At 28.7% G+C, this 22,980-nt stretch overlaps 1 protein-coding gene across 6 annotated transcripts; it reads right to left on the minus strand.

Annotated features, from left to right (window-relative positions):
• Positions 1-7,635: 7,635 nt before the first annotated feature.
• LOC114186761 (uncharacterized protein ycf20) lies at positions 7,636-12,402 on the minus strand. Of its 6 annotated transcripts, XR_003605142.1 has the most exons (4): positions 12,324-12,402; positions 11,008-11,130; positions 8,479-9,101; positions 7,636-8,086 (listed from the first exon to the last, which is right to left on the minus strand). XR_003605142.1 is itself a non-coding variant. In XM_028074764.1 (3 exons), exon 3 carries the CDS (start codon positions 9,038-9,040, stop codon positions 8,585-8,587), a length of 456 nt encoding a protein of 151 aa, XP_027930565.1. In that variant the 5' UTR covers positions 9,041-9,101; positions 11,008-11,130; positions 12,324-12,402; the 3' UTR covers positions 8,326-8,584. The 6 variants fall into 6 exon arrangements, 5 of the variants coding, with proteins under 5 accessions (XP_027930565.1, XP_027930566.1, XP_027930569.1 ...); XM_028074764.1 differs by lacking the exon at positions 7,636-8,086 and having other exon boundaries at positions 8,326-9,101; XM_028074765.1 differs by lacking the exons at positions 7,636-8,086; positions 12,324-12,402 and adding an exon at positions 12,069-12,144 and having other exon boundaries at positions 8,326-9,101.
• Between the last annotated feature and the right edge of the window lie 10,578 nt (positions 12,403-22,980).

The raw sequence follows: 22,980 nt of genomic DNA on the forward strand, positions 1-22,980 counted from the left end.
CAGTAGTATGCTTTTCTTTCTTAATTGTGTTGCATATATTTTGATGAGAAAGTAGAATTTTCGTTTGCTTGAATTGAATTGCATAACTATCAAACAAGTTAGTGTTTGACCTTTTGGTGGATATTGAAGATGAAATCTCTAATGCAATAAATGATGAACACAAATTGAAATTAGAGAACAGTGTGAAAGTTTAATGAACTTAATTATGACAATTTAATAAATTATATTGCATTCAAAAAAGCACAAAAAATAAATTTTAAATAAAATACATTATTCTTAAGTTTGTTTTAGACCTTCCAACCCCTCAATCGCCCCTGTACATATAAAATTATCCTCAATATAACGAGCTTTACAAAACATGGTAACTTTAAACTATTATCTTCTATATTATTTGTCTTCTTTAAGGTTTTGGGTTAAAAGTGGTGTCAATCCCTTGAGCTCAGGTTTCATTAGTGTTATGTTTGTGCATTCTCCTCCCTATAAAAAGACCCATCCAAAACAAATAAAAAAGCTAAATATAGAAACCAAATTACTAATTAAGTTTGTTAAGAATATCCTACAACTACTCAAGAGAAAAAGTTTATGTTTTACCCACATAAGGGATTGACATCACTTCTAACTCTAAATCTTAAGACAATGGATTTATGGATATTCATCTTTATACAGTGCTTGATTTTTTAATATCTATCAATGTGAGACTTAGACTCAAGACATGTTTACCTAAAACTTTTGTTAGGAAGAATTTCAAGATGGAAACCATGTTCTACTTGTATGAGCCAATCACCAAAACTAATTATCGGTTTTGATACCCTTATGAGTCTTTATCAAGGGAGTAGGTTTACTATGGAGACACAACAGTAATGAGACTTGACTTAAGTCTAACCTAAAACCTTAAGACAATGAATTTTATGGGTCTTCATCTTTATACTATGCTCAACTTTCTTATATCTACTCAACGTGTGACTTAGACTCACGCTTGGACTCCGAATAGTTTTTTACTCAAATGAGTTCCTATTTTTATAAAAAAATTCAATGTGATCTCTTTTAAATTGGTGCTAGTACCATTCAAAAAAGTCACATGTCAAAATTTAGGTCACTAGGTGTTAAAATCTTGGTTATATTTTACCTGGAACTCTTCTGATTTTGATTGACACTTAAAATTTTCCAAATAAAATATCACCTAAATTTTAACACGTGATAAATCCATATTTTAACAAGTGACACTTCCAAAAAAACATTAACGTCAATTTAAGAGAATGAGTCACGTTGATTTATTTTTTTTTTTAAAGATATTCGATTGATTTTTAAAAAAATAAAATAGAAACTTAATCAAATAAAAAATAAAGATTAAAGTAAATTAAATATCTAAATATAAAACTAAATTACTAAACCTTTTTAATATAATTTGTCCCCGTTTCCATCCGGTTTCAAATAAGGCTAAGATTGACTCTACTCATTTAATCATCAACCATATTCTTTTTCCATTTATAACAAAGATTAACCATACTTTTCTTTTATGATTAATTTATTATACAATTTTCGCATTCTCTACATAAAACTTGGTATAATAGTGGTATTAATTCTTTTTATATAGATTTAAACATGTTCTTGTTTTAAGCTTATCTTCTAAGTTTCTCGATTAACTTCATCAATCTTGGTAAGTTTTTAAAATATTACATACATAACATTTTTTTATTCCAAAAAGAAAAAAAGACTTAAATTTATCTAAACATATATTTTAATGGGCTTAATACTATTTTTTGTTGTGATTTGTACAATTATCCCGTGAAAGAGACTAGATGGACTGAGTCACAATTGAATCATGGTACTTGAGCTGTTAGACTCTTAAGTAAAAAAAAAAGTTGTGTCATCACTAATAGCTATAACTTTTGATTTGGTGTGCACAATCTAACAATTGGTATCAAAGCCAAGGTTACGAGTTTGATTCTAGATGGACAATTGTTAAGGGACAGATTCTTGTGGATTGCACAATCATCTCGTGGCGGAGGCCAGGTTGGTGGGTCACAATTCCCAAGAGTGGAATTCCTAGAAAGACAATTGCTGACATGTGGCACCAATTGTCTCATGGTGAAAGTTAAGTGGACCGAGTTACAATCAAATCGTTGGGCTTGGGCTATTACGTTCTTAAGTAAAAAGAGTTGAGCCTCGACTAAGGAATAAACATCTCACTTATATTTACATTCTTCATTTATATATATATATATATATCACACCTCTCTGTAAAATTTTATACACACTACTATACAATCCCCTCCTTTTTATATTTCTTTGTTTTTTTACAAAAATAGCACAAGTCTTAAACCAAGATGTCTTCTTTTATCAATGGACTCTGATACTTTATTCCAAACACTTAAATGTCATTTTAAAAATCAATCATCCTTACTAGATGACATTCTTCAAAATGAAAGATAATCAATATCGACTCTTCATTTGGATAAATAATGTTGGTTTGATAGGTTTAGAAAGAAAGGTAGGATAGGTTGTTGGTTCAACTTTCTCACTAACAAAAAACTAACAATTAACATTTACCGATAAAAAGAATTGTTTTAAGGATGAAATGACACTCAAGTGATTAAATATATCATTTAGTGTAAAGATAATCATCCTTAACTCTTTCTTATTCAAATGCCTAAATTAACACTTGAACCATTTTAGACAACAAAATTTAATATGATTGTTTTTTTAGCAAATCAACGTATGAACACCTAAATTATTGAAAGAGGGAAAGTCAATTTAACTTACCTAAAGTATGAAACATGGCTTGACCTAAGTGACCAAGTGGACATTTGAATAATATTACTTTGTCATAAAAATAAATAACATCACTTGTGAATCACTTTATGGATATTCTCATCATCACTAAATAGCATATACACATTGTAATGATAATTTATTACACACAAAATAATATCAAGATTCTTTTTTATTCTAATAAAAACAACTTTGTTATAATTCATTACAATAACAAATCAAAATAATTCATTCCACCAATACATTATAAAAAACAAAATACATACATCCTTACATAAGAATTTATATAATAAAGGATGTTTAGTACTATCTCATGAGGAGCATATTAATATAATTTTTAGAAATATAAAATTTTAAAACATATTATTATTTAGAAAGATAAAAATTTAAATAGAATGAACAATGAATTGTTTTAAACTTATTTATATACCTTTTCAAAACATATTTTTTTGTCTTGATTTTCTTTTAAAGTCGTATCTTTAAATAACCAACACTTACCAAATCAATAATAATATGTTAGTAGATATATTTTTTAATCAAATAAGAAAAGAAATTAGATTTTCTTATTTATTTCTCTACTTCAACAATTTGAGAAGTTATCAAATTTTTCATAACTTTAAGTTTCTTTTATACACACTTTAAAACCACTCACACTTAAGGGTCTTTTTCTTTCTCACATCAAAAAACGAGCTTTAGGAATGGATTCAGATTGAAGTTCATTTTTAGTAACTTTGAATAGTCAAATGTATAGAACTAGCTTTAATAATGTTGAGTTAGATTGACTTGGACGTGTTAGTTGTAACGTCCCATTTAATTATTATGCGAAATTAAAAGACACGTCACACAAAATAGTAATATGGAGTAGTCTGGGGGTCCTTAACACAATCCCTACAACCTGGGCACACCACGATGCCAGCGGAAAACCAGATACAAGTCTATCAAAGAGGGTAGAGTAGTAATGCATAAAGCGATACATGGGCCATAGTCCTAAAGAAATCATGAATAAGATAAATTCGGCCCAAAAGGCTAAGCAGCGAAATTACCATTTCTTTGCTGACCACGAGAACCTCGCCCATCTGCTCCCATCAATCAAATTGATGATCATCGCAAGAAAGAAGAACCACATACAAGATAACCATACAACAAACAGGGTAAGCTAGAGCCAATAATATTTTCATCATACAGTCAAATATACTTTCACCATCCAATATCCACACAACAACCAAGCATGTTATGACTTTTCAATCAATACACTACGACTCGACTCGACTCGACTCATCCGGATACGTATAACTTGGTCGGATTCAGCGAATGCCCGCAATTGTGGTGGATACCTCTGCTCACCCCCGAGCTATGTGTTACAAGTGTTACGATGGATCAATTTTCCCTCACCACAAGGTTAGCCCTTAATGAATTTCGGGCCTCTGCTACTCTCACCACAAGAGTCAGTCTGCTCTAGGTGAGACTAACTGACCCCTTAGAGTGTCAGGATGCAACCTTACCTTGAATCCTTACCTAGTTATACAGATGGGGCACCACCATGGACACCCACTACCAGGGGCCATGGGATTACGTCCCGACCACTGAAGCGCAACCCCGGAGGTCCCACCTAGAGACCCCAAGGAATTACACGCTGACACGGACCAACATTCATAAATCAGCAGTAAGAGAACATTAAATCATATTTACAATTCCATACCAATCCCTGAGATTAATTCCTCGTACGCATCACATTTTGAATCCATACATCTGATCATCACCACCCCATGAGTCTAGGGCCTCATCTCATATCAATACCATGTTCCTTTAGTTCCAAAACACTCATTCATCTCACATGCCAAGTTCCCACAACACTCATCATTCATCATTTATGAATCATGTCACACATATATAGCAATCTATTAGGCATATATCCATACATATGTACATGTATCTCATCATGGCAGTCATACCCATACAATTCCAATCATAAGAGAGTAACACACAATCAAACACAATACAGTCTCGCCCAATCCCTTGCTCAGGCTGAAGGGTCTCGTTCAGGCAAGACCTTCTCGCTCAGGCGAGTCCCCTTCGCCTAGGCGAGGGCTCGAAAAAGGCATCAGGAAGCAACGCGGGATCTCGCTTAGGCGAGACCCCTCTCGCCTGGGCGAGATGCTCGCTCGCTCAAAATAAGGAGTGGGTCGCCTGGGCGACCACTCGCGTAAACTGGCCTGGGCGAGCCCCTGTTTGTCTCGCCTAGGCGAGGCTGACTCGCCTGAACGAGATTAATAGGTCTCACCACTGTTTCACCTGCAGCAGCCATGTTTTCCAACCAAACAAATCATGCAAGATACTCTCACGCATCAAAACGAAAGATCAAACCATAAAATCAACAACCAACTCATACACAGTTCAAAACGACTCGAAACTAGAAACCCTAACTTCCCGTACCTGGAAAAGGGTTAACCGAGCTTCGACACGGGACCTCGGAGCGCAACAACTCAAAGATGGGTTCGCAGAACTAGCGGGACAACGGAACAGAACCAGGGAAACTGAGTTAACGAAGGCTTTTAATCGAAAACACAAAATAAGATAGCAAAAAGGGAACTAGCACTGCTGGAAGAGACACTTACATGGAGTATAAGTTCCTTTAGCTTAACGTGACAGTGGAACAAAACCCTAGCGGAGGGGGTTGACGGCTGCAGCTCAAGTTCTCTGAAATGAAATGAAAATGTGACTTAGGACAACTGGAAATGATTTTATCTACTGGGCCAGCCCCCTTAAATCCACTTACAAGAACAACCCTTTAGTTTAGGGCAAAAAGAATAATAAATAATATTAACGAACCTTACATTAGTCATTAAATTAGTCATTAAAAAGTTTCATAGGTAGGATTTAAGGATAATTTAACAATGTTATAGTTCACATCTTGGATATTTTTTATTTTTTGAAGAAATAAGATTAATATATAAGATGACATCATCCTTGCTTTTGAGAAAAATATTCATTTGAGTTGGACAAGGACAATTAACAATATTGTAATTCACATATGTAATATTTAATATTTTTTTAACTAAGTTGGAGAAATAAGATTAATAAATAATGATGATATCACCCTTTAAAAATATTCAATTGGGTTGGGCAAAGACAATTTTAACAATATTTTAATCTACATATGTAATACTTGATATTTTATTGAACAAAGTTGGAGAAATAAGGTCATTAAATTTAAATGATTCAATAATAAAATTTAAAATTGATTTACTATTCTTTTTTTTTTTGGATTAAGAAAATGTCAATGATTACAAATAATGATAATTTTATATTTATATGTATATGCAACATAGTATTTTATTTTATTTGTGAGTATTTCTTTTTTCTAATAATATTTTGTATTTTTAGTTATTTAATGTGTAATTTTTTCATTTAAAAAGATATATTTATATTTTTGGTAAATTCTTTTTTGTTTTATAAAATGTGTTATTATTTGTTTTTATAAAATGTGTTATTATTTTGTTTTTATAAAATTCTTTTATTAGTGTTCAAATCTATTTTTTATTCAAACAAAGTATATCATATTCGTAATGATAAAAAGTAAAGGATTGGGAGTTTTTGTTTTCTCTCAAAGAAAAATGGTAAAGATTGGTTTTACTTATCTACACATATTTTATAGTAGAAATGTCTCTGTAAACGATATCTAAAATTATAATTAAAAATATAAAATAAAATTAAAATTCAAAAGTTAAGTTACAGTACAATACATAAATAGCATACATTAAAATGAAAACTATATTTTAAAATATGATAACATGTTAATGCAACACATTTTATATCAATTTAATTAATCATATTTTATAAATAATCATAGGACAGTATACTTTGATACCAGAATTTTTAGCAACCATTTGATATTATCTTAATATTTTTCACTTAAAAAAAATACAAAAGTTAATTTTTTTTAACAACCATTTGATATCATCTTGTTATTTTTGACTTTTTTGTTTTTAGAAATTCAAAAGTTAATTTTTATTAATATCATTGTTAAATGCTAGTGAATCGGTGTTAAATACACCAATTTATTAATATCATATTATACAACTTAGAAGATTCAAGGAACAGTATGTTTACTGTTATATACTTAAATTTAATTATGATTATATTTTAATATCATATTATAGATTCAAGGAACAGTATGTTTATTGTTATATAACTCAAATTTAATTATGATTATATTTTAATTTCGTTATGTTATAACTTATGTTTGAATGACTAAAGTTCTTGAATAGTTATATTTAGTATTATATTAGGATACTTTTAATACTATGATTGAATATTTTTAATTTTAAGTTGATGTAATTTAAGAGTGAAATGAAATTTTATTTTCTTTAAAGTAAAATTTCATCTTTTTTGAAAATAAAATAAATTTATTTTATTAAAATAATAAATTATACCTGATACAAGTGATGATAAAACTTGTATGAAGACATTACTAATACACAACCTAACATTTGAAACTATACACCAATAAATAGAAAAACCAGGTTTTGAACTTTATAACATAAAACTATGGTCACATTTAAATTAATATATGTAATTTGGGATGATAAATTTAAAGAAAAATATATTAAGTGATAAAAGTATATTTTTCGTACAATTTTCATAAAAGATTTTAGATATGGTTGGATACTCTTCTTACTTCAAACACTCACTCCACCTAATCCACTTTATTCATTACGGGGAATTAATACCATCTGTAAGAAATATTCAAAAGATAAACACAACATAAACAAATCACATCATCCAAAAATGAAATTTTGAAATTATTTTTAAACTAATATCTTTTATTGATTTATTAAGTTTAAGTAGTAAAGTAACGATAGCAAGTGGAAGTATACAAATATCCAACAAAAAAGAATAATACCCTACGAGTTACCTTCACTATATACATATTCTTCTAAATTATTTAGCCTCTTTTCCCAAAGCAATGAATATAGTCAACTGAATTTGTTTTGGGACACCGAGTTTAGAAGATTCCTCGGAAGACATTGATAAGGACTAAATATCCAGAACTTTAACACCCTCACCTAACATTCACAAAGATGATATCAACAAACCAGAAACATCATGCCCATAAAATCAAACAGTTTGTTTTTTGTCTCAGACTTTGATGGGTTTGATGACCAAACATCTCCACTATCTACGTTTATGGATTAGTATTGTCACAATTTTGGTTTTTTGCTATAAGTGCCTCAATAACTACTACTTTGCAACTATTTCAGCAACATAATAGAGCCAGGAATGTAGATTTTCCATAGAATGGCAGGGTAGTAAACTGTAAAACAAAAACAAAAAAACTTTGAAAAATTAGATTTAGATAATCAATGGATATAATGAAACCGTAATAAATCTATATTTTATCCATCACATGGGATAGATACCATTTCTCTATGAAGCCATTTATCCTCAAGGTCCACAAAAAAAATGTAATCAAAATGGGATCATAGGCTCATAAATCCAATATTGTGAGTGACAAAACATTTAGAACATAACAGGAACAGAAGAATAGTGAAAAGACCAGAATACCCACACAAATTATAAAAGAATTGGAAGAAATATAAGGGAGGAATAATTGATATGTGAGTTAATTTACAAGAAATGTAAGTATGATTCTAGGAGCAATTCTAACATTTACAAGGGTTTGACATTTAACACAAGCAAACCAACCTTGGAGTGTGACCAGGTACAACGTATCATGACATGTTGCATTTTATGTGGTGACCAGTTCTGACACGTACACGTACAAGCTTAGTGGCTGAATTGATGTTGAAGATCAACTGGCAAGTTTAAAGGCATCAATGAATAGTCCATAGGTGAAACCCATTTTAAAGTTGTTGAGAAGAGCAACTGGGAAAGTAACTTTTGGTCGGCTGTAATAGAATTTAGTCACATATTCTGTAAGAAGAACACATAACACTGCAGCAATAACATCATTAACTCCTAGAGCTCCAAAAGACAGTGAGATTGTTTGTGCAACATAGAATCCACCCAACAAGGAGATTCCTCCAAACAGAGCCCTGCGAGAAGGACTTTTGAAGTAATTTCTTGAGAACTCAGGCACACGTCTTATGATGTCCACCAGCCTTCGTGGTCCACCATTTTCTTGCACCGCCCTAATGCGAAGTCCTGCTGAAGATCTGCGTACAAAACTTCCAGAAACACTGACTTTGGTTTTAGGAAGTGGACCAAAATTGAGGCCCATAGCGATCAAGCTTGATGAATGTGCCATTAGTCTTTCTTATTTATATCAATGATCAGTAAAGTCACACTCACACAGGAAAAACGCCTCCCTGGGAAATGTAAACTATTATTTTTCAGGCTATCACAAAATCATTATATCAAGAATTGAGAAGATACACAAAACATATGCAAGAATTATCAATTGAGTAGAATAATGTAACATGATGACTTTAATATTGTTTACATAGTCATGTGATCATTTCAATGAAACTAGAAAATGACACGTAGTTTGCATTATATTAGAACTTAGCTTACAGAAATAGACATCCAACCTGGTATGTTTCATGATATAAATAAGAAGGACATTACTGCGAGAAGGACTTTAATGCTTTATAGTTGTAGAGTCCTTACTGATTTGTTACAAATTGAATAGATCTGTATTAATTGCATGACTCATCAAGAATAGTTCTTTGGTTCGTGGACTGATTTGTACATAGCCATAATGAAACGTTATAAGTTACATTCTACAAAGATACAAAACCAATCAAACCTAATAAGAGAATGATATCATTTGCAATCCAAAAATCCTAAAATAATGAATTTATAAACAACATAAGGTGGCATACTGTTAAAAAAAGATCCCAACTGATGCTATTCATAAATATTATGATACTACTAGAATATTCATAAGTATTAATAAGTATGTTCAATACTAAATTATACAAACGATGACTATAAATTTATTCTTAAGTTGAACTATATCAACTTGTTGCCTAATATTCTGATAATAACTGCAAACTGTTATTCCATCTGTGTATATCTTTGGATCCCATTTTCTCTTATTTTGTAACAGTCATCTTCTCCTATCTTGTACATATAAAGGTTTAATTTCAATTCATCCTCAACATACAAAAATCACTTAGTCAATTAATCAGAAATCATTATTGAAACAATTTTGAAAACAGTTATGATTCATTATCAGTGCATGTGGTATTTCCCAAATTTATTTATTCCAGGCACAAACAAGATGACATAAACATCTGGCAAAAACGTTAGATAAACATAATAGAAACTCAAAGAGTATAATAGATAAACGTTTGAAGCACCCCGATATCATTAGATTCAAAGAGGTACGAAATTCGAGACTTTTTGGTTTTGATGATATATCAAAGCTGGTTAGTGCAGTTGTTATATATCCATTTCTAAAATCAAATCCTTTGCTTTCTTTAGATACAACTTTAGCTATAATCTACATCTAAATTCGGAAGAGTATTTTTTTGTTTGAAATCAGATTCTACGAAAATTTCCATCCATGCATTGTGTAGAACTATTTATAAATAGTTAGATAACTTCACAGAATTACAATGTCAATGATAAACTCTCAAGTTAATAAATAATTGAAATTTAATAACAAAAACAAGCCACAATAATAATACCAAGCATGATCCAAATAGCATTAATATGAACAAAAGGAAGAGAACGAAAATCCTCTTTTCTTTCAATCAATTTCTTTCGACTACTCTCCCTAATTCCAAGCAAAAGCCTGAAACTTCCAACATAAACTAACTGAGAATGATACTTTTAACACATTCATAAGTCGTTGTTCACTAGGTAAAGAAGCACGTAGCTCAACCAAGCAGAAGCAGCCATAGACAACAATTCTGAAGCTCAAATATTACAAGAAATAGAAGTTAGAAAGGGGTTAAGTTTTCCAAAGTGAAGGGTAGAAAGTATCAGTTCAGTGAGACATTCCATCCAACAAAACTAGTGCACCACAATATTTGCTCCCCTGGAAACCATAACCCCACAAATGCAAAAATCAAAATCAGACCCAAAACATAAGTGAACCCAATCCACATATCCCATCAACCAAATCAAGCATCGAGACAAAGGGTTATGCAAAAGTTGCTGAATTGCTTCCAAGAAATGAAGAAATTCAATGTGAAACAAAGAATCGGTGTTGTTGATTAATAAACAGAAGCAAGTATTGCATAAATAGTTGAAATAAACGTTAACCTCGCCGATGATTCTCCTCTTCTACCACTCGGTTGTCGTCACTATCACCGTTGTTGTGTACCACCGTGTGCTGCTGTCGAGCTCGACGAAGACTGTGGCAAATTCACCGAAGACTGTTGTGAACTGCACGAAGGGGAAGAAGAAATTTTCATTCGCATAAAGTTTTGGACAAAAGAGATGAAGGGGCTAACCCTGTCCCAACCCACTTCATGGGGGCTTTGAAAAAGCTCCCTCTTGTGTGGACCACGAAAATGGGGCTTAGCTCCCGAGGGCGCCAGGGCTGACCCATGGTTGAAAATAAAAATGACACTCTAGACTGGACTTGACTGTTTCCAATATCATATATGAATTGGAAATATTGAGCAATAGGAAATATCATGAACATAACAAGTAGTGAAACATAAACTAAGTATAGGTGTAGTAGCAGTGGGTTTAAGGTAGTAAGCAACGAAGTGTGGAACGAGAAAGAGACCCAGTTAGAAATGTTGCTGTAGGGGGAATTCTTTGGCCATTTTCGTTGAACAGGTGGTGTTCATTGCATGAATTGCAATGTCCAAAGTAATGGGCATAAGCTCGCTCCACAAGTACTGGTGTTTACACAAACAATTATAACACAAATACAAATGTTGAAACCATACATGGAACCGACGCCACCACCGGCACTGCAGACGGAAAATTTCAGTTGAATTCAAGAGAGGCACAATCCACTCAAAATGAAGACAACTAAATACACAAGCCAAATATACTCCGTGCTTCTTTCAGCAATACCATAACACCATTTTCAGTGGTATCAGGTATGGAGAAACAACGGTAAATGAATTTGAAAGGCACCCCATTGGATCACTGTCTCACATTCATATAGTTCAGAAAGAAAATATACACATATTTGGTGCAACTCTTTCAGACATTACGTCAAACAACTTGTTCATGAACATCACTATCCTAAAACCTACCATTTCATCAAAAACAAATATCATGGGATTGTTCGTGACAAGGTTTTTTATTATTCTTGTTGTGTGTGGATTATTTAAGAGATAACTACAACGTCCTCTCCAACTTACTATGACTAAGATTTACATCTTGGTTGAAGAAGCCATGCTTTTCTTGGTCAGAAACTCATCCACTGTTAAGCTTCATCCAAATAATTTCCAAAGGGAAATATGTATATCATTTTAGAGTTAAATAATGAATTAACCTATGTCCAAAAACAAATTCAGTATGATATTATATGCAGAAAAAATAGTAATTAAATGCTAAAAAAATATAAAGACAAGCAATATATTTATTAAGAAAAGTTCTTTCAATCGTGTTCTCACCTAATTGCCCAGGATCCAAGAGCCTCTTGCTTGGAACGAAATAAGTGAACCACACTACAGAGAGGAAGTTGAATCGAACCAATACCTGGTTTGGGCTTTTAGTTTTCCTCGTACTCTGTTACATAATGAATTTCTTATTCTCACACCCAGTTTGTTAATTTCACTCCTACCTTTACAAAAACATTATTTTTCATAAAAAAACCATCTTTAAGAAGCGGTAGCAGCAGCGATGGTATGGTGCAAGAAGAAAAAGCCTTATATTAATAGATCCAATAGTAGCAAAATCTTGTAGCTATGGCCCATAATAAACAAAAGAACCGTACATACCTGTAAAGGAGTCAATAGAGTTTGACTAAAGGAAAAAAAATGTTAAGGTAAAAATGGTTCTTTATCTTTATTTAATTTAATTTATACTTTTCTTAATCAAGTTGATATACTAAGATTTTGAAAAATTTAAGTTTTTCAGTTATTGTTAGCAATTAATATGCATTATTCTAACTAAAATTCAAGAATGTGGTATAGTTGGCTGATTTAGCTATGACAAAAATGTTAAATGCGTGTTTTTTCTTCAAATGTGCTATTAAAAATACTTATCGATTTTTCGTGTGGAGTAACTGCTAATTTATGGTGAAGTTTTTCTTTCCAATTCCATTTTTTCTATTCACAAGTTCAATATCGTATATAAGAAAATCCCGCTCAACGAAAACATAATGTGATATTTTATAATTATTAATGAAAATAAATTGACAAAAACTATAAGGAAATGAAAATAAAGCCTAAGTTCGATACATTCAAATTGTTTATTCATATTCATCGTTTTTGCTTGATGACAATGTGGGTGGTGCTTTTTGTTTTGATAGAAATTATCAACATCATATCCTACAATTTTTTTCTTTAATCAACAAAACATATAAATATATAGACAGAAACATTTTAAGGACGTCCCAACCCTTATACATATCATGATTTTACGATGAAGTTTTTGGATAAATTAAAATCATCCTAACATGTGTGTAAAGAGAGGACCTTAAATATTTAAAGTACAACTAAAAAAATGTTATCTTAAGAATTTTTACTTTATAAGTACTTGTTTAAGTCGGTAATCATTGAGAGTAACTGGATTCATTTTCATAAGTCCAATGTTAGATTCAAATTCGTTTATAAACTATTTTAAGAACTTCCCGATCAACAAATACACCTGCGTGTAATATTTTGCTTCCAGACCCATAATTAAACACCAAAGTGTCGTGCGTTCAGTAAAACAATGCAACTTATAACATATAATCACAGTGAAAATTCTTTTAATATTAACAAAATCGCATACTTATAACAAAATTGAAATGGGAATTGCTAAATATTTAATATCAAAATTTGTTGTTTACAAAATTAGTAGCAAGAGGGAGGAGATACAAGAAGATTGAAGGTATTAAATGATGTGTTGAAAATTAAACTTGGTATAATGTGGATAAATTCTATATATGTAAGTATATAATTGTATAGCATCTTAAATGCATGAAATTGAAAAACTTAGATAAATAAACTGAAACAATGAAGCAGAATGAGAAAAGAAGACACTCCTTGATTGGATATAGAAGGAGAGAATCTTGATGCATTGGTTTGTCTAAAGTGTTAAAGCCTTCTTTTGTAAATAAGTAGGGAATGGGAATCTACTGACCAATTTGCTTTGCTTTGTTTTGCTTTAGAAATACACACAAAAACTCACACCTGCCTTAAACATGGTTTAATATTATACATTATTGAAAACACCAACCATTCATCTCTCTCTTTTCATGTACATGTGACTTCGTGCATGCATTTTCCTTTTATTTGCCAATCATAAAAGCAGAAAAAGATAATTGTTGTCATTTATATCTAAACCTCTGTCCCTCATCATTGAACCATGCTTCCTCCATCAAAAGAAGTTATTGCTCGATCAGTACTAAGTTACACTAACTAATTTATCTTGTAAAGTTTTTCATCACTCCGTTTTTCGATCAAGGCTTACAATTTTCATGTTTGATTAAGATTCATTTCGTGTGAAAATTAAAAGACGATTGCTTATGTGTTCCTTAAAACAAAATATGTTTATGGTGATCTTTCGTTAGGATCGAACACTTATCACTAGACCAAAAATTATAATCATTAATCAGGACGCAACTCTCTTTGCTTCAGAACATAACAGTCCAAGCGTCATGATTTGATTATGATTCAGCCCATATGGTCTTTGCAATGAGACAATTGATGTCACATACAACAATCTCCTCCTCAACAATTATTCTTCTAAGAATCTCACACTTGGATTGTGACTTGGCTCACCTAACCTTCGTTACAAGACAATTGTACAATCACAGAACGTAAATTTATTAAGAACGTATGATATGCAATAATTCCTTAAAGAAATGCATTATTTGAGATTTGAGAGTAAGTTTATGAACACCTTTAAAGAGCATGAGGTTATGGTGGTAGGGTTTATGCATGCAAGAGTGAGATTGTTGTGAGAAATTTTGAGGGTAGCTGTTAGAGTCAACTAAAGTTATAAGCTCAAAATTTAATGCTGCTCCAGTCTAAAGTTCCATTGTTATCAGTACTTTCTTGATAGATAAGTGGTTTTCCTATGCACACACCTTTGCCTTTATCTATCAAGAAAAGTTTTTACATAAAAGTTGGCACAATCTTTCGAGTGATCCTTTAGCTTGGTCTAAAATAAACCATCTGCATACACAATGGATTCTTCTTGTCTTCTTCCTTTTTTTTTTCTTCTCTCTTATAATTCATTTTTTTTCTTTTTTATTTATATGCAAAGGGAAATTTACTAAGATCCTATCTTTCCCGGTATATATATGAATTAGGTCAAGGAACCCTAAGAATATGCATGCTAATCCATGTCTCCATCCACGTGCAATGATGAACTGCTATATATTCTGTTCAATATCAATCTTTGATTCTGGGAATATAATTAGAATGCATTAATTTCTCTGTGTAATTAAGGACCACAAAATGTAGAATTGTATTTTCATTTTGGTTTTGTTATCACATATAACTATGAAGAAAATGATGTACACTAACGATTTAACATCAAATTATGTTAATTAATTAATTAATTAATTATATAAAATAGTACTTTTGCTTTATTTTTGATTTACACCGAAGGCAAGGTGTCCTTTCTTAAACCTTGCACCACATATCCCTTGGTTAGCCCTTTAATTAAAACGAAGATTCGATACTATAGCTAGGTCTTTACACCTCATAAAAATTCAACTTTTACATTGTTCAATTAGCATAATATACATTGTAAAGATATACCTTTGAATTGTATTATACATATATGTCAAGCATTTACAATTATTGGAGATTCTACCTCGGATGCAGTATATAAATCACAATTTATTAAATCTATTTTGATATTAGGTTAGATTTAATTACACTATTTTATTAAGTAATCTAATGTACTAACTTTAAAAATATTTATAAATATGAAAAATTTAATTATATTTTTAAAATATTATGAATTTTGATTAAATTATGGTACACAACTATTTTATATTATTAATATATAGTTTGTTGTCTATAATATTATATATATATATATATATATATATATATATATATATATATTATATTACATTTTTCAATTTCATTTGTTGGATTAAACAAAGTTCTTCATATAACTTATGTATATTTATATTAATTAAAATTAAATTTCACATTTATATATGTATCAAAAATCACAAAGCATAATCTTCTAAAATAGATAAGGGTTAAATATGTTTTTGGTCCCTTAACTTTCAGTGAATTTTGGAATTAGTCCATTTCGAAACTTTGGACCAATTCAGTCCTTCATCTTTCGAAATACGTAGATTTAGTCCTTTTAATCAAATTTTGTTAGGTTTATTTGATGATTCGTACGCATTTGAGGATTGTGTTTGAGTTGTTTATACTGTTTGACACATTTTTGCTTTAATGTTAAGACAAATATTATTATGAAACACACTTGAAATGTCAAATAAATCTAACAAAATTTAATTAAAAAGACTAAATCTACGTATTTCGAAAGATGAAGGACTGAATTGGTCCAAAGTTTCGAAATGGATTAATTTCAAAATTCTCTGAAAGTTAAGGGACCAAAAACATATTTAACTCAATAGATAAAGATCAATTATATGGTAATGATTCATTAGGAAGACGGGTAATACTAAAAGTTGTTATCTAAAATGTATTGATATTTTAATTTGAATTATGTATTCATATCCGATACTTTAAAATATTTGACCGATATTTATTTATAAAGTATTTAATTTATAAAATAATAATACTTTTATGATAACAATAATTTATATTTTTTATTTTTACAATATTTAATATATATAATTTTAATTTGAATTTATATAATAACAATAATATATTTATCATATTTTTAAAAAATTTATGCATTTTTTAATATATCCTATTATTTTAAAAATAAATGTGCCAACATATTTGATACTCGTATATATATAAATTTGCGAATGATCTCTCTTTCGATATTTGGTACTTAATACGTTGGTAAGTCATATACATTCATTAAACTAAAACATAATCTTATGTCAATTGATATTTGTAGTAAATATATATAACATCAATTTTGATTATATATCAAATATTTGTAGTTAATATAATTTGTTTATATGCATTTTTTGAGAAATTAAGGAATTTTCCATCCAATAACAACTTTTTGAGATAAAATGATTTAAAATAAAAGTTATTCCACGTTTTAATAATTACATTGTATAAAGTACATCAAATTAAAATAATCATATATGAAAAATAAGAAAATAGGAAATATTGTATAAATTTATTACATTATAAAATATAAAAGAAAAATCTTAGATATTTATTGACGACCAAAATCTAGCCAGCCACTCTTATTCTTGTTCCATCCTCTCCTCTTTCTCTTTCTATTTCTCCTTTGACATCTATTTTACTAATAAAATTTACAAACAAAATTTTTTGTCGATAATAAACATTATAAATTATTTACAAACGTTATCAACAAATAAATATTATAATTTATCGATAAATATTTTTGTTTATAATTAATAATATGTCAATAAAATCTATCTTTAAAATGTTGTCGGTTAATTCTTTTTACTGGTACTTTTGTTTTCATAGATAAAATCTTATAGGTAATCTAACATTTGTTTACGGTTCACGTACCATTTGTTTCGAAAGATATTTTACATATTACTTATAAAATACAAAGATAAAATAAGTGTCTATTTGAATTTAAAAATAAAACTTATTTCCTTAAAATAATTTGTAGATGAGAAACATATTTAATACTATTTCTTACTATAAAAATTTTAATTCTTTAATAAAATATTAATTTATGAATATCTCCGAAAGATACTATAAAGCTCTTGCAGTGCCCGTGAGTCTTTTTTCATGGGCTATGTTAATCATAGCCCCTGCCACCAAGAACCATATAAGACAAGGTACGAAATATTAGGACATGTGATCCATATCTCCCAATACAGAAGTTTCAAAACGTTTTTTATTTTGGAAAATCATACTTTAATATTCTGAAAAAAAAAAACTCTCACTTAGTAATTCACATTTAATAATAAAATGATATTAATGAGCAGTTTAAGTTAAAAATTGAAAACTTAATTAAAATATTAATATTAAAGTATCCAATAAATATCTTTTTATTGGTAATTAAAATTAATATTTTCTCTCTCTAGATTTTTTTTAAGATTAAATTACTCTTTTAATATTTATTTTTGTTAAAAATATATCAAATGGTCCTTCAATATTTTTTTTTAATTAAGTCTCTCTTTTTAAAAAAATATATTTAATTTTATTATTATTATTAATTTGTTCACAAACGATACTAAAATTAACGTCACGTATTAATTTGTTATTTTTTAAAATTTAACTCTACTTGTGAAAAATTAATCACAAAGAACAAATTGAATCACTTTTTTAAAAGATCAATTTAATATAAAAATAAAAACTAAAAGAGTAATTTAATTTTTTTATAACTTGTTTCCTTTTTCGTTTTAAACGTGAGAGAATTCTCATTGAAATCTTTTGACCAGATAAAAAAAAAATAAAACCTATATTTAAGGATGTTAAATTAGTTAAAACTTAACTAATCATTTAGATGGACAGTTGGATGTTAGATTCTTTAAAATACGAGCGACCTAAAAAAGTTAGATAAATTTAGCTCAACACAATAGAGTAGGTCAAACTCCAATATAGCCGAAAACACAATAAAAATATATTTCATTTTTTTTAATTTAAAATATAAATTTATATAAAACAAAAACAAAAAAGGATCAATTTGATTTCATATAACAAATCATCATTAGACCAGACAATAAAAGTACAACCCATTAATTTATTTTTTTTTGATACCTTATTATAAAGGTATTCATTTAAAAATATAATACGACAAAAAATATGCAAGATATACTTAATAAATATTTTGGATAAATAGAAAATTAACTTATACTCACCACAAATTTTAGAAAATCCGAATAAAAGATTTTATAAAAAAATCAATTTCAACATATTAAAAAAGTCATTTATTTTATAGCATAAAAACACTTATGAATACGTTTACCTAAGTAAAATAAAATCTAAATATACAGTTAACAAGTGCACAACATAATGCAAGAGTTTAGACAACATGAGTGAAGGAAGACAATAACATTCCTCCATGGCTAATTTCAAGGTTTTAATGTTTTCATACTCTTGAAATCAAAAAGAGTAAAAATTTCCTTAGAAAATGTTACTCTAAACATTATTCTTAAGTATGACCTATAATGTCTGAAAAGCACCCACAAGCCATGCACATTAGGTAGTGGAAAATAAAGAAAAGAAAAGTAGTCTCCATGGCTTGTTCTTGATGTAGTGAATTGACCCTTCAACATGATTTAACATACGAAAACCTTTTTTTTTTTTTTCTAACCCTTTCTTTGTGTGAGTGTGCACGAAGAAAAAAGGGTTAACAAAATACTAATAACCAAACAATACTTTTTTGTCTCACTAATCACAAACACAAGTTGGTTATACATCGTTTCACATTATCAAATCAAGTTGAAGAACAGCCACATTGGATTCTCCTTTTATTCCGTTTTCTATGCCTTCCACGGCTCAATCTGCACAAATCAATTTCCATTTGCTTTTCAAAGTAATAGTTTTTTATTCAGTCAACATTTTAACGTTTTTCAGACTTAGGGTCAATTAAACCTATCTCATGTACACGATTGCGTGCTAGTGCATATGGACTTATATTACTTATATAGTGAAACATATCTTTTTTATAAAGAAATTCTTTTTGTGTCTACAAAAATATAATTCAATCTTGTCAAAGATTTTACGTGCACTACAAAATAAGACGATTATCTTACATAAGGACATATAAATCTTACTTTTTCAAGCTAATTTTGTATGAAAGAGTTATATATAAAGTTATTTTTTAAATGTTAGTGCAAAAATAGACTTTGAAGTTTGTTACATGCTTAAATTTTTTTATTTGTTTAATTATCCAACAAACTTAAATTGATGTTTTAAGTCTTTTAATTCTCCGATTGATTTAAATTTATCTTTTAATTTTTTTGGCAACACGTCACAAGTTTTAGTACTCATATACACCTCAGTAGAATATTATGTTAGATGTATTAGAGTAATTTGATTCTCTGTTAATTTTGAAATGTTTGAATCAGTGTAACATAATCTTGGATTATTATGTTTGTGTTTCTTCTGTTTGAGATTGTTTGAGCATGAGAGGATAACATTATGTCTTGGGTTGCCTAGTTGTTTGGTTATGTTCTCTTCATAAGAAACCCAACGACAAATTAAAGAACTTACTTCAAGGGTAATGATACAACTTTCATATCATCCAATACGTACATAACAATTATTACCGATGTATATTCAATTTAACCATAGTTGTGGGTGGCACAAACCTTTTATGTCAAAGGAATATACAAAAGCAAATTAAAATTATATATCCTAAGGTGAGATTTCATTTAATTCTTAAATTAATTATTTTGGTGTACAAGTTGTATGATGTAAATTTTTCTTTCTTTTATTATAATGCAATAGGTAAGTTAGTTCATGGGAATGTGGCTACTACGTGATATATTGGATAAAAGCAAATTAAAATTATATATCCTAAGGTGAGATTTCATTTAATTCTTAAATTAATTATTTTGGTGTACAAGTTGTATGATGTAAATTTTTCTTTCTTTTATTATAATGCAATAGGTAAGTTAGTTCATGGGAATGTGGCTACTACGTGATATATTGGATAAAAGCTATCATTCAGGCAAGAATTTATGATAATTGAACAATGTTAAACACTTATAACTAGTGCATGAGTTATACGGTTTAAGGAACTCCATTACATAATAATATTGTTTGTTTTAGGTGTTCGATTTGTCACCTATATCAATGAAGGACATGGCCGAAATAACACATCAATGGACAAGTTATCTACTCCTACGTGGAGATTAGGTTTTGTTTAGGTCTTGTTTTAAGGTTTAGATTACCAATTTTAACTTAGACATCTTAATGTTTATTTTGATTTTTGAATTGTTTATTGTATGTTGAAAATGAATCATTTCAATTATTATGTTTTAGTTTAGTGCTAAAACAAAATTAATATAATAAAAAACACAATAAATTTAAGTTTATTATGATCACAACAAAATTAAATTGGTTGTTTTTTTATGTAGAATCTATCCATATTTAAGTCTATTGTTAACAAGTTTAAAATTTACGTATGATTTTTTGCTATCATCTTTAAAATTTAACAGACTTAAAAAGTTATTTTTTTTACTAGTGTGAAGCCTCGTATATAACCATATATGTATAACTGAAAATATATGCATAATAGATAAATTTTAATGCCAATTATATTACTAAAATTGTGTTCATCATTTTTTCTAATGATGATTATTTTGAAAATTGTGGAGTTTAGAGGGAGATGAAATACTCAATGAGTCACTTACGTTCTCCTATAATTGAATAAATGGATGCGACAAGCTAATTAATGAACAAAGTCTCACGAGGATAAATTAAAACAATGATTGAAATCACAATCTTTTCTGCTTTGTGGAATTTATAAGTAACTAGGAATATCTCAAAATCGTATCATATATAAAGATTTAAAGATGAGTAATTTATTAAAAATGATTTTTAAATGAAATTTGAAAATGACATGTCTTGTTTTTAAGATCACAAATCGCTTGAAGAATGAGGAAAATCTAACAATAATATAATAAAATATTAAAAAAACAGAACTAGGTAAATTCTATGGAAAGCAAATTATGAGCAATCAAATTAGCTAAGGTTTTCTATTTAAAAGTGCATTTGTCTGTAATTCTTTTATATAAAATGTAACTCTTTTAAATAAATTATAAGAAGCAAACATGAAAACTTCTATAAATATTATAAAGGTTTAATTATTCTTTTGGTTCTGTTTTTGTCTAAAAATATTATATTAGTCCTTCAGTTTTTTTAAGTTTCAATTTAGTCTAAAATTTTAAAAAATTGATGCAATTTGGTCATTTTCATTAAATTTATTGAAATATATCAAATATTTTTCATCAAAATTGAAGTTATTAATAAAGATAATTTACTTTATTGATGTAATTAATTATTAACATAATCATTGTGCCAATTTTGATTAAAAAAATCATTGATTCGCTTTAAAAAAATTTAACGAGAAGAACCAAATTGCAGCAATCTTTCTAAAATCGGGATCAAATTGAAACTTACAAAAACTAGAAGATCAATTTAACACTTTTGGATAAAAGCAGAAACCAAAGTAGTTAAACCTGTTATAAAAGAGTTGTCACATAAGTACTTGCTAAACAATTAACTTTTGATCAGTGAAATAAAATTAAAATTATTTAATATATTTTTTAAAAAAACTAAGTAAATCTATATATATATATATATATATATATTTCAAAAGTAAAATATATTTTATTATATATAAAGAAAAGTAAATAAAATAATTAAATTTTACATAAAATAATTACATGGGAACATGCTCTTACAAAAGTAATACATTTTGATCATAAAATTATAATCAAATCAAAATTAAATTTTAAATTGCTTAAATCTCTCTTTCTAGTTTTCATTATTATGATTTTTATTAGCTTAATTCATCTATCCCTTGTAACATTTTTTAATGCCTATTAATTTGTTAGAGTGGAATAACTTCTATGATTTCTCATGTAGTAGTACTATTTTTTGAATTAATTTAAAGTGTTTTACTTTTATTTATTTACTTACTAAATATTTAAATTCCTTTAATTAGCATTAGAATATCAACGAAATTTAGTTCTAACTTCAAATCTCGTATAAGATGATAAATAAAAGTAGAAGTATTTTTTGAAAGAGGCATTTGCATATTTAATTAATATTTAATGATGTCTGCATAAAAAAGACACACGTGAATATAAAGAAAAACTTAGGCAATGACAAAAAAATCAACATTACAGATAGTAAACATTATTCTAGCAATTCAACTAACTTTTGAAAAAAATGCAAGACATTGTTTCAATAGTATACACTTATATTTTATTAATATAAGACAGTTTAATCGATTGAATCGATGCTTTCTTTACATAATTTTTAATTTAGTTTAGTATTTTTTTAG

The sequence above is a fragment of the Vigna unguiculata genome, chromosome 6, assembly GCF_004118075.2.
Source record: "Vigna unguiculata cultivar IT97K-499-35 chromosome 6, ASM411807v1, whole genome shotgun sequence".
NCBI classification, from domain to species: domain Eukaryota; kingdom Viridiplantae; phylum Streptophyta; class Magnoliopsida; order Fabales; family Fabaceae; genus Vigna; species Vigna unguiculata.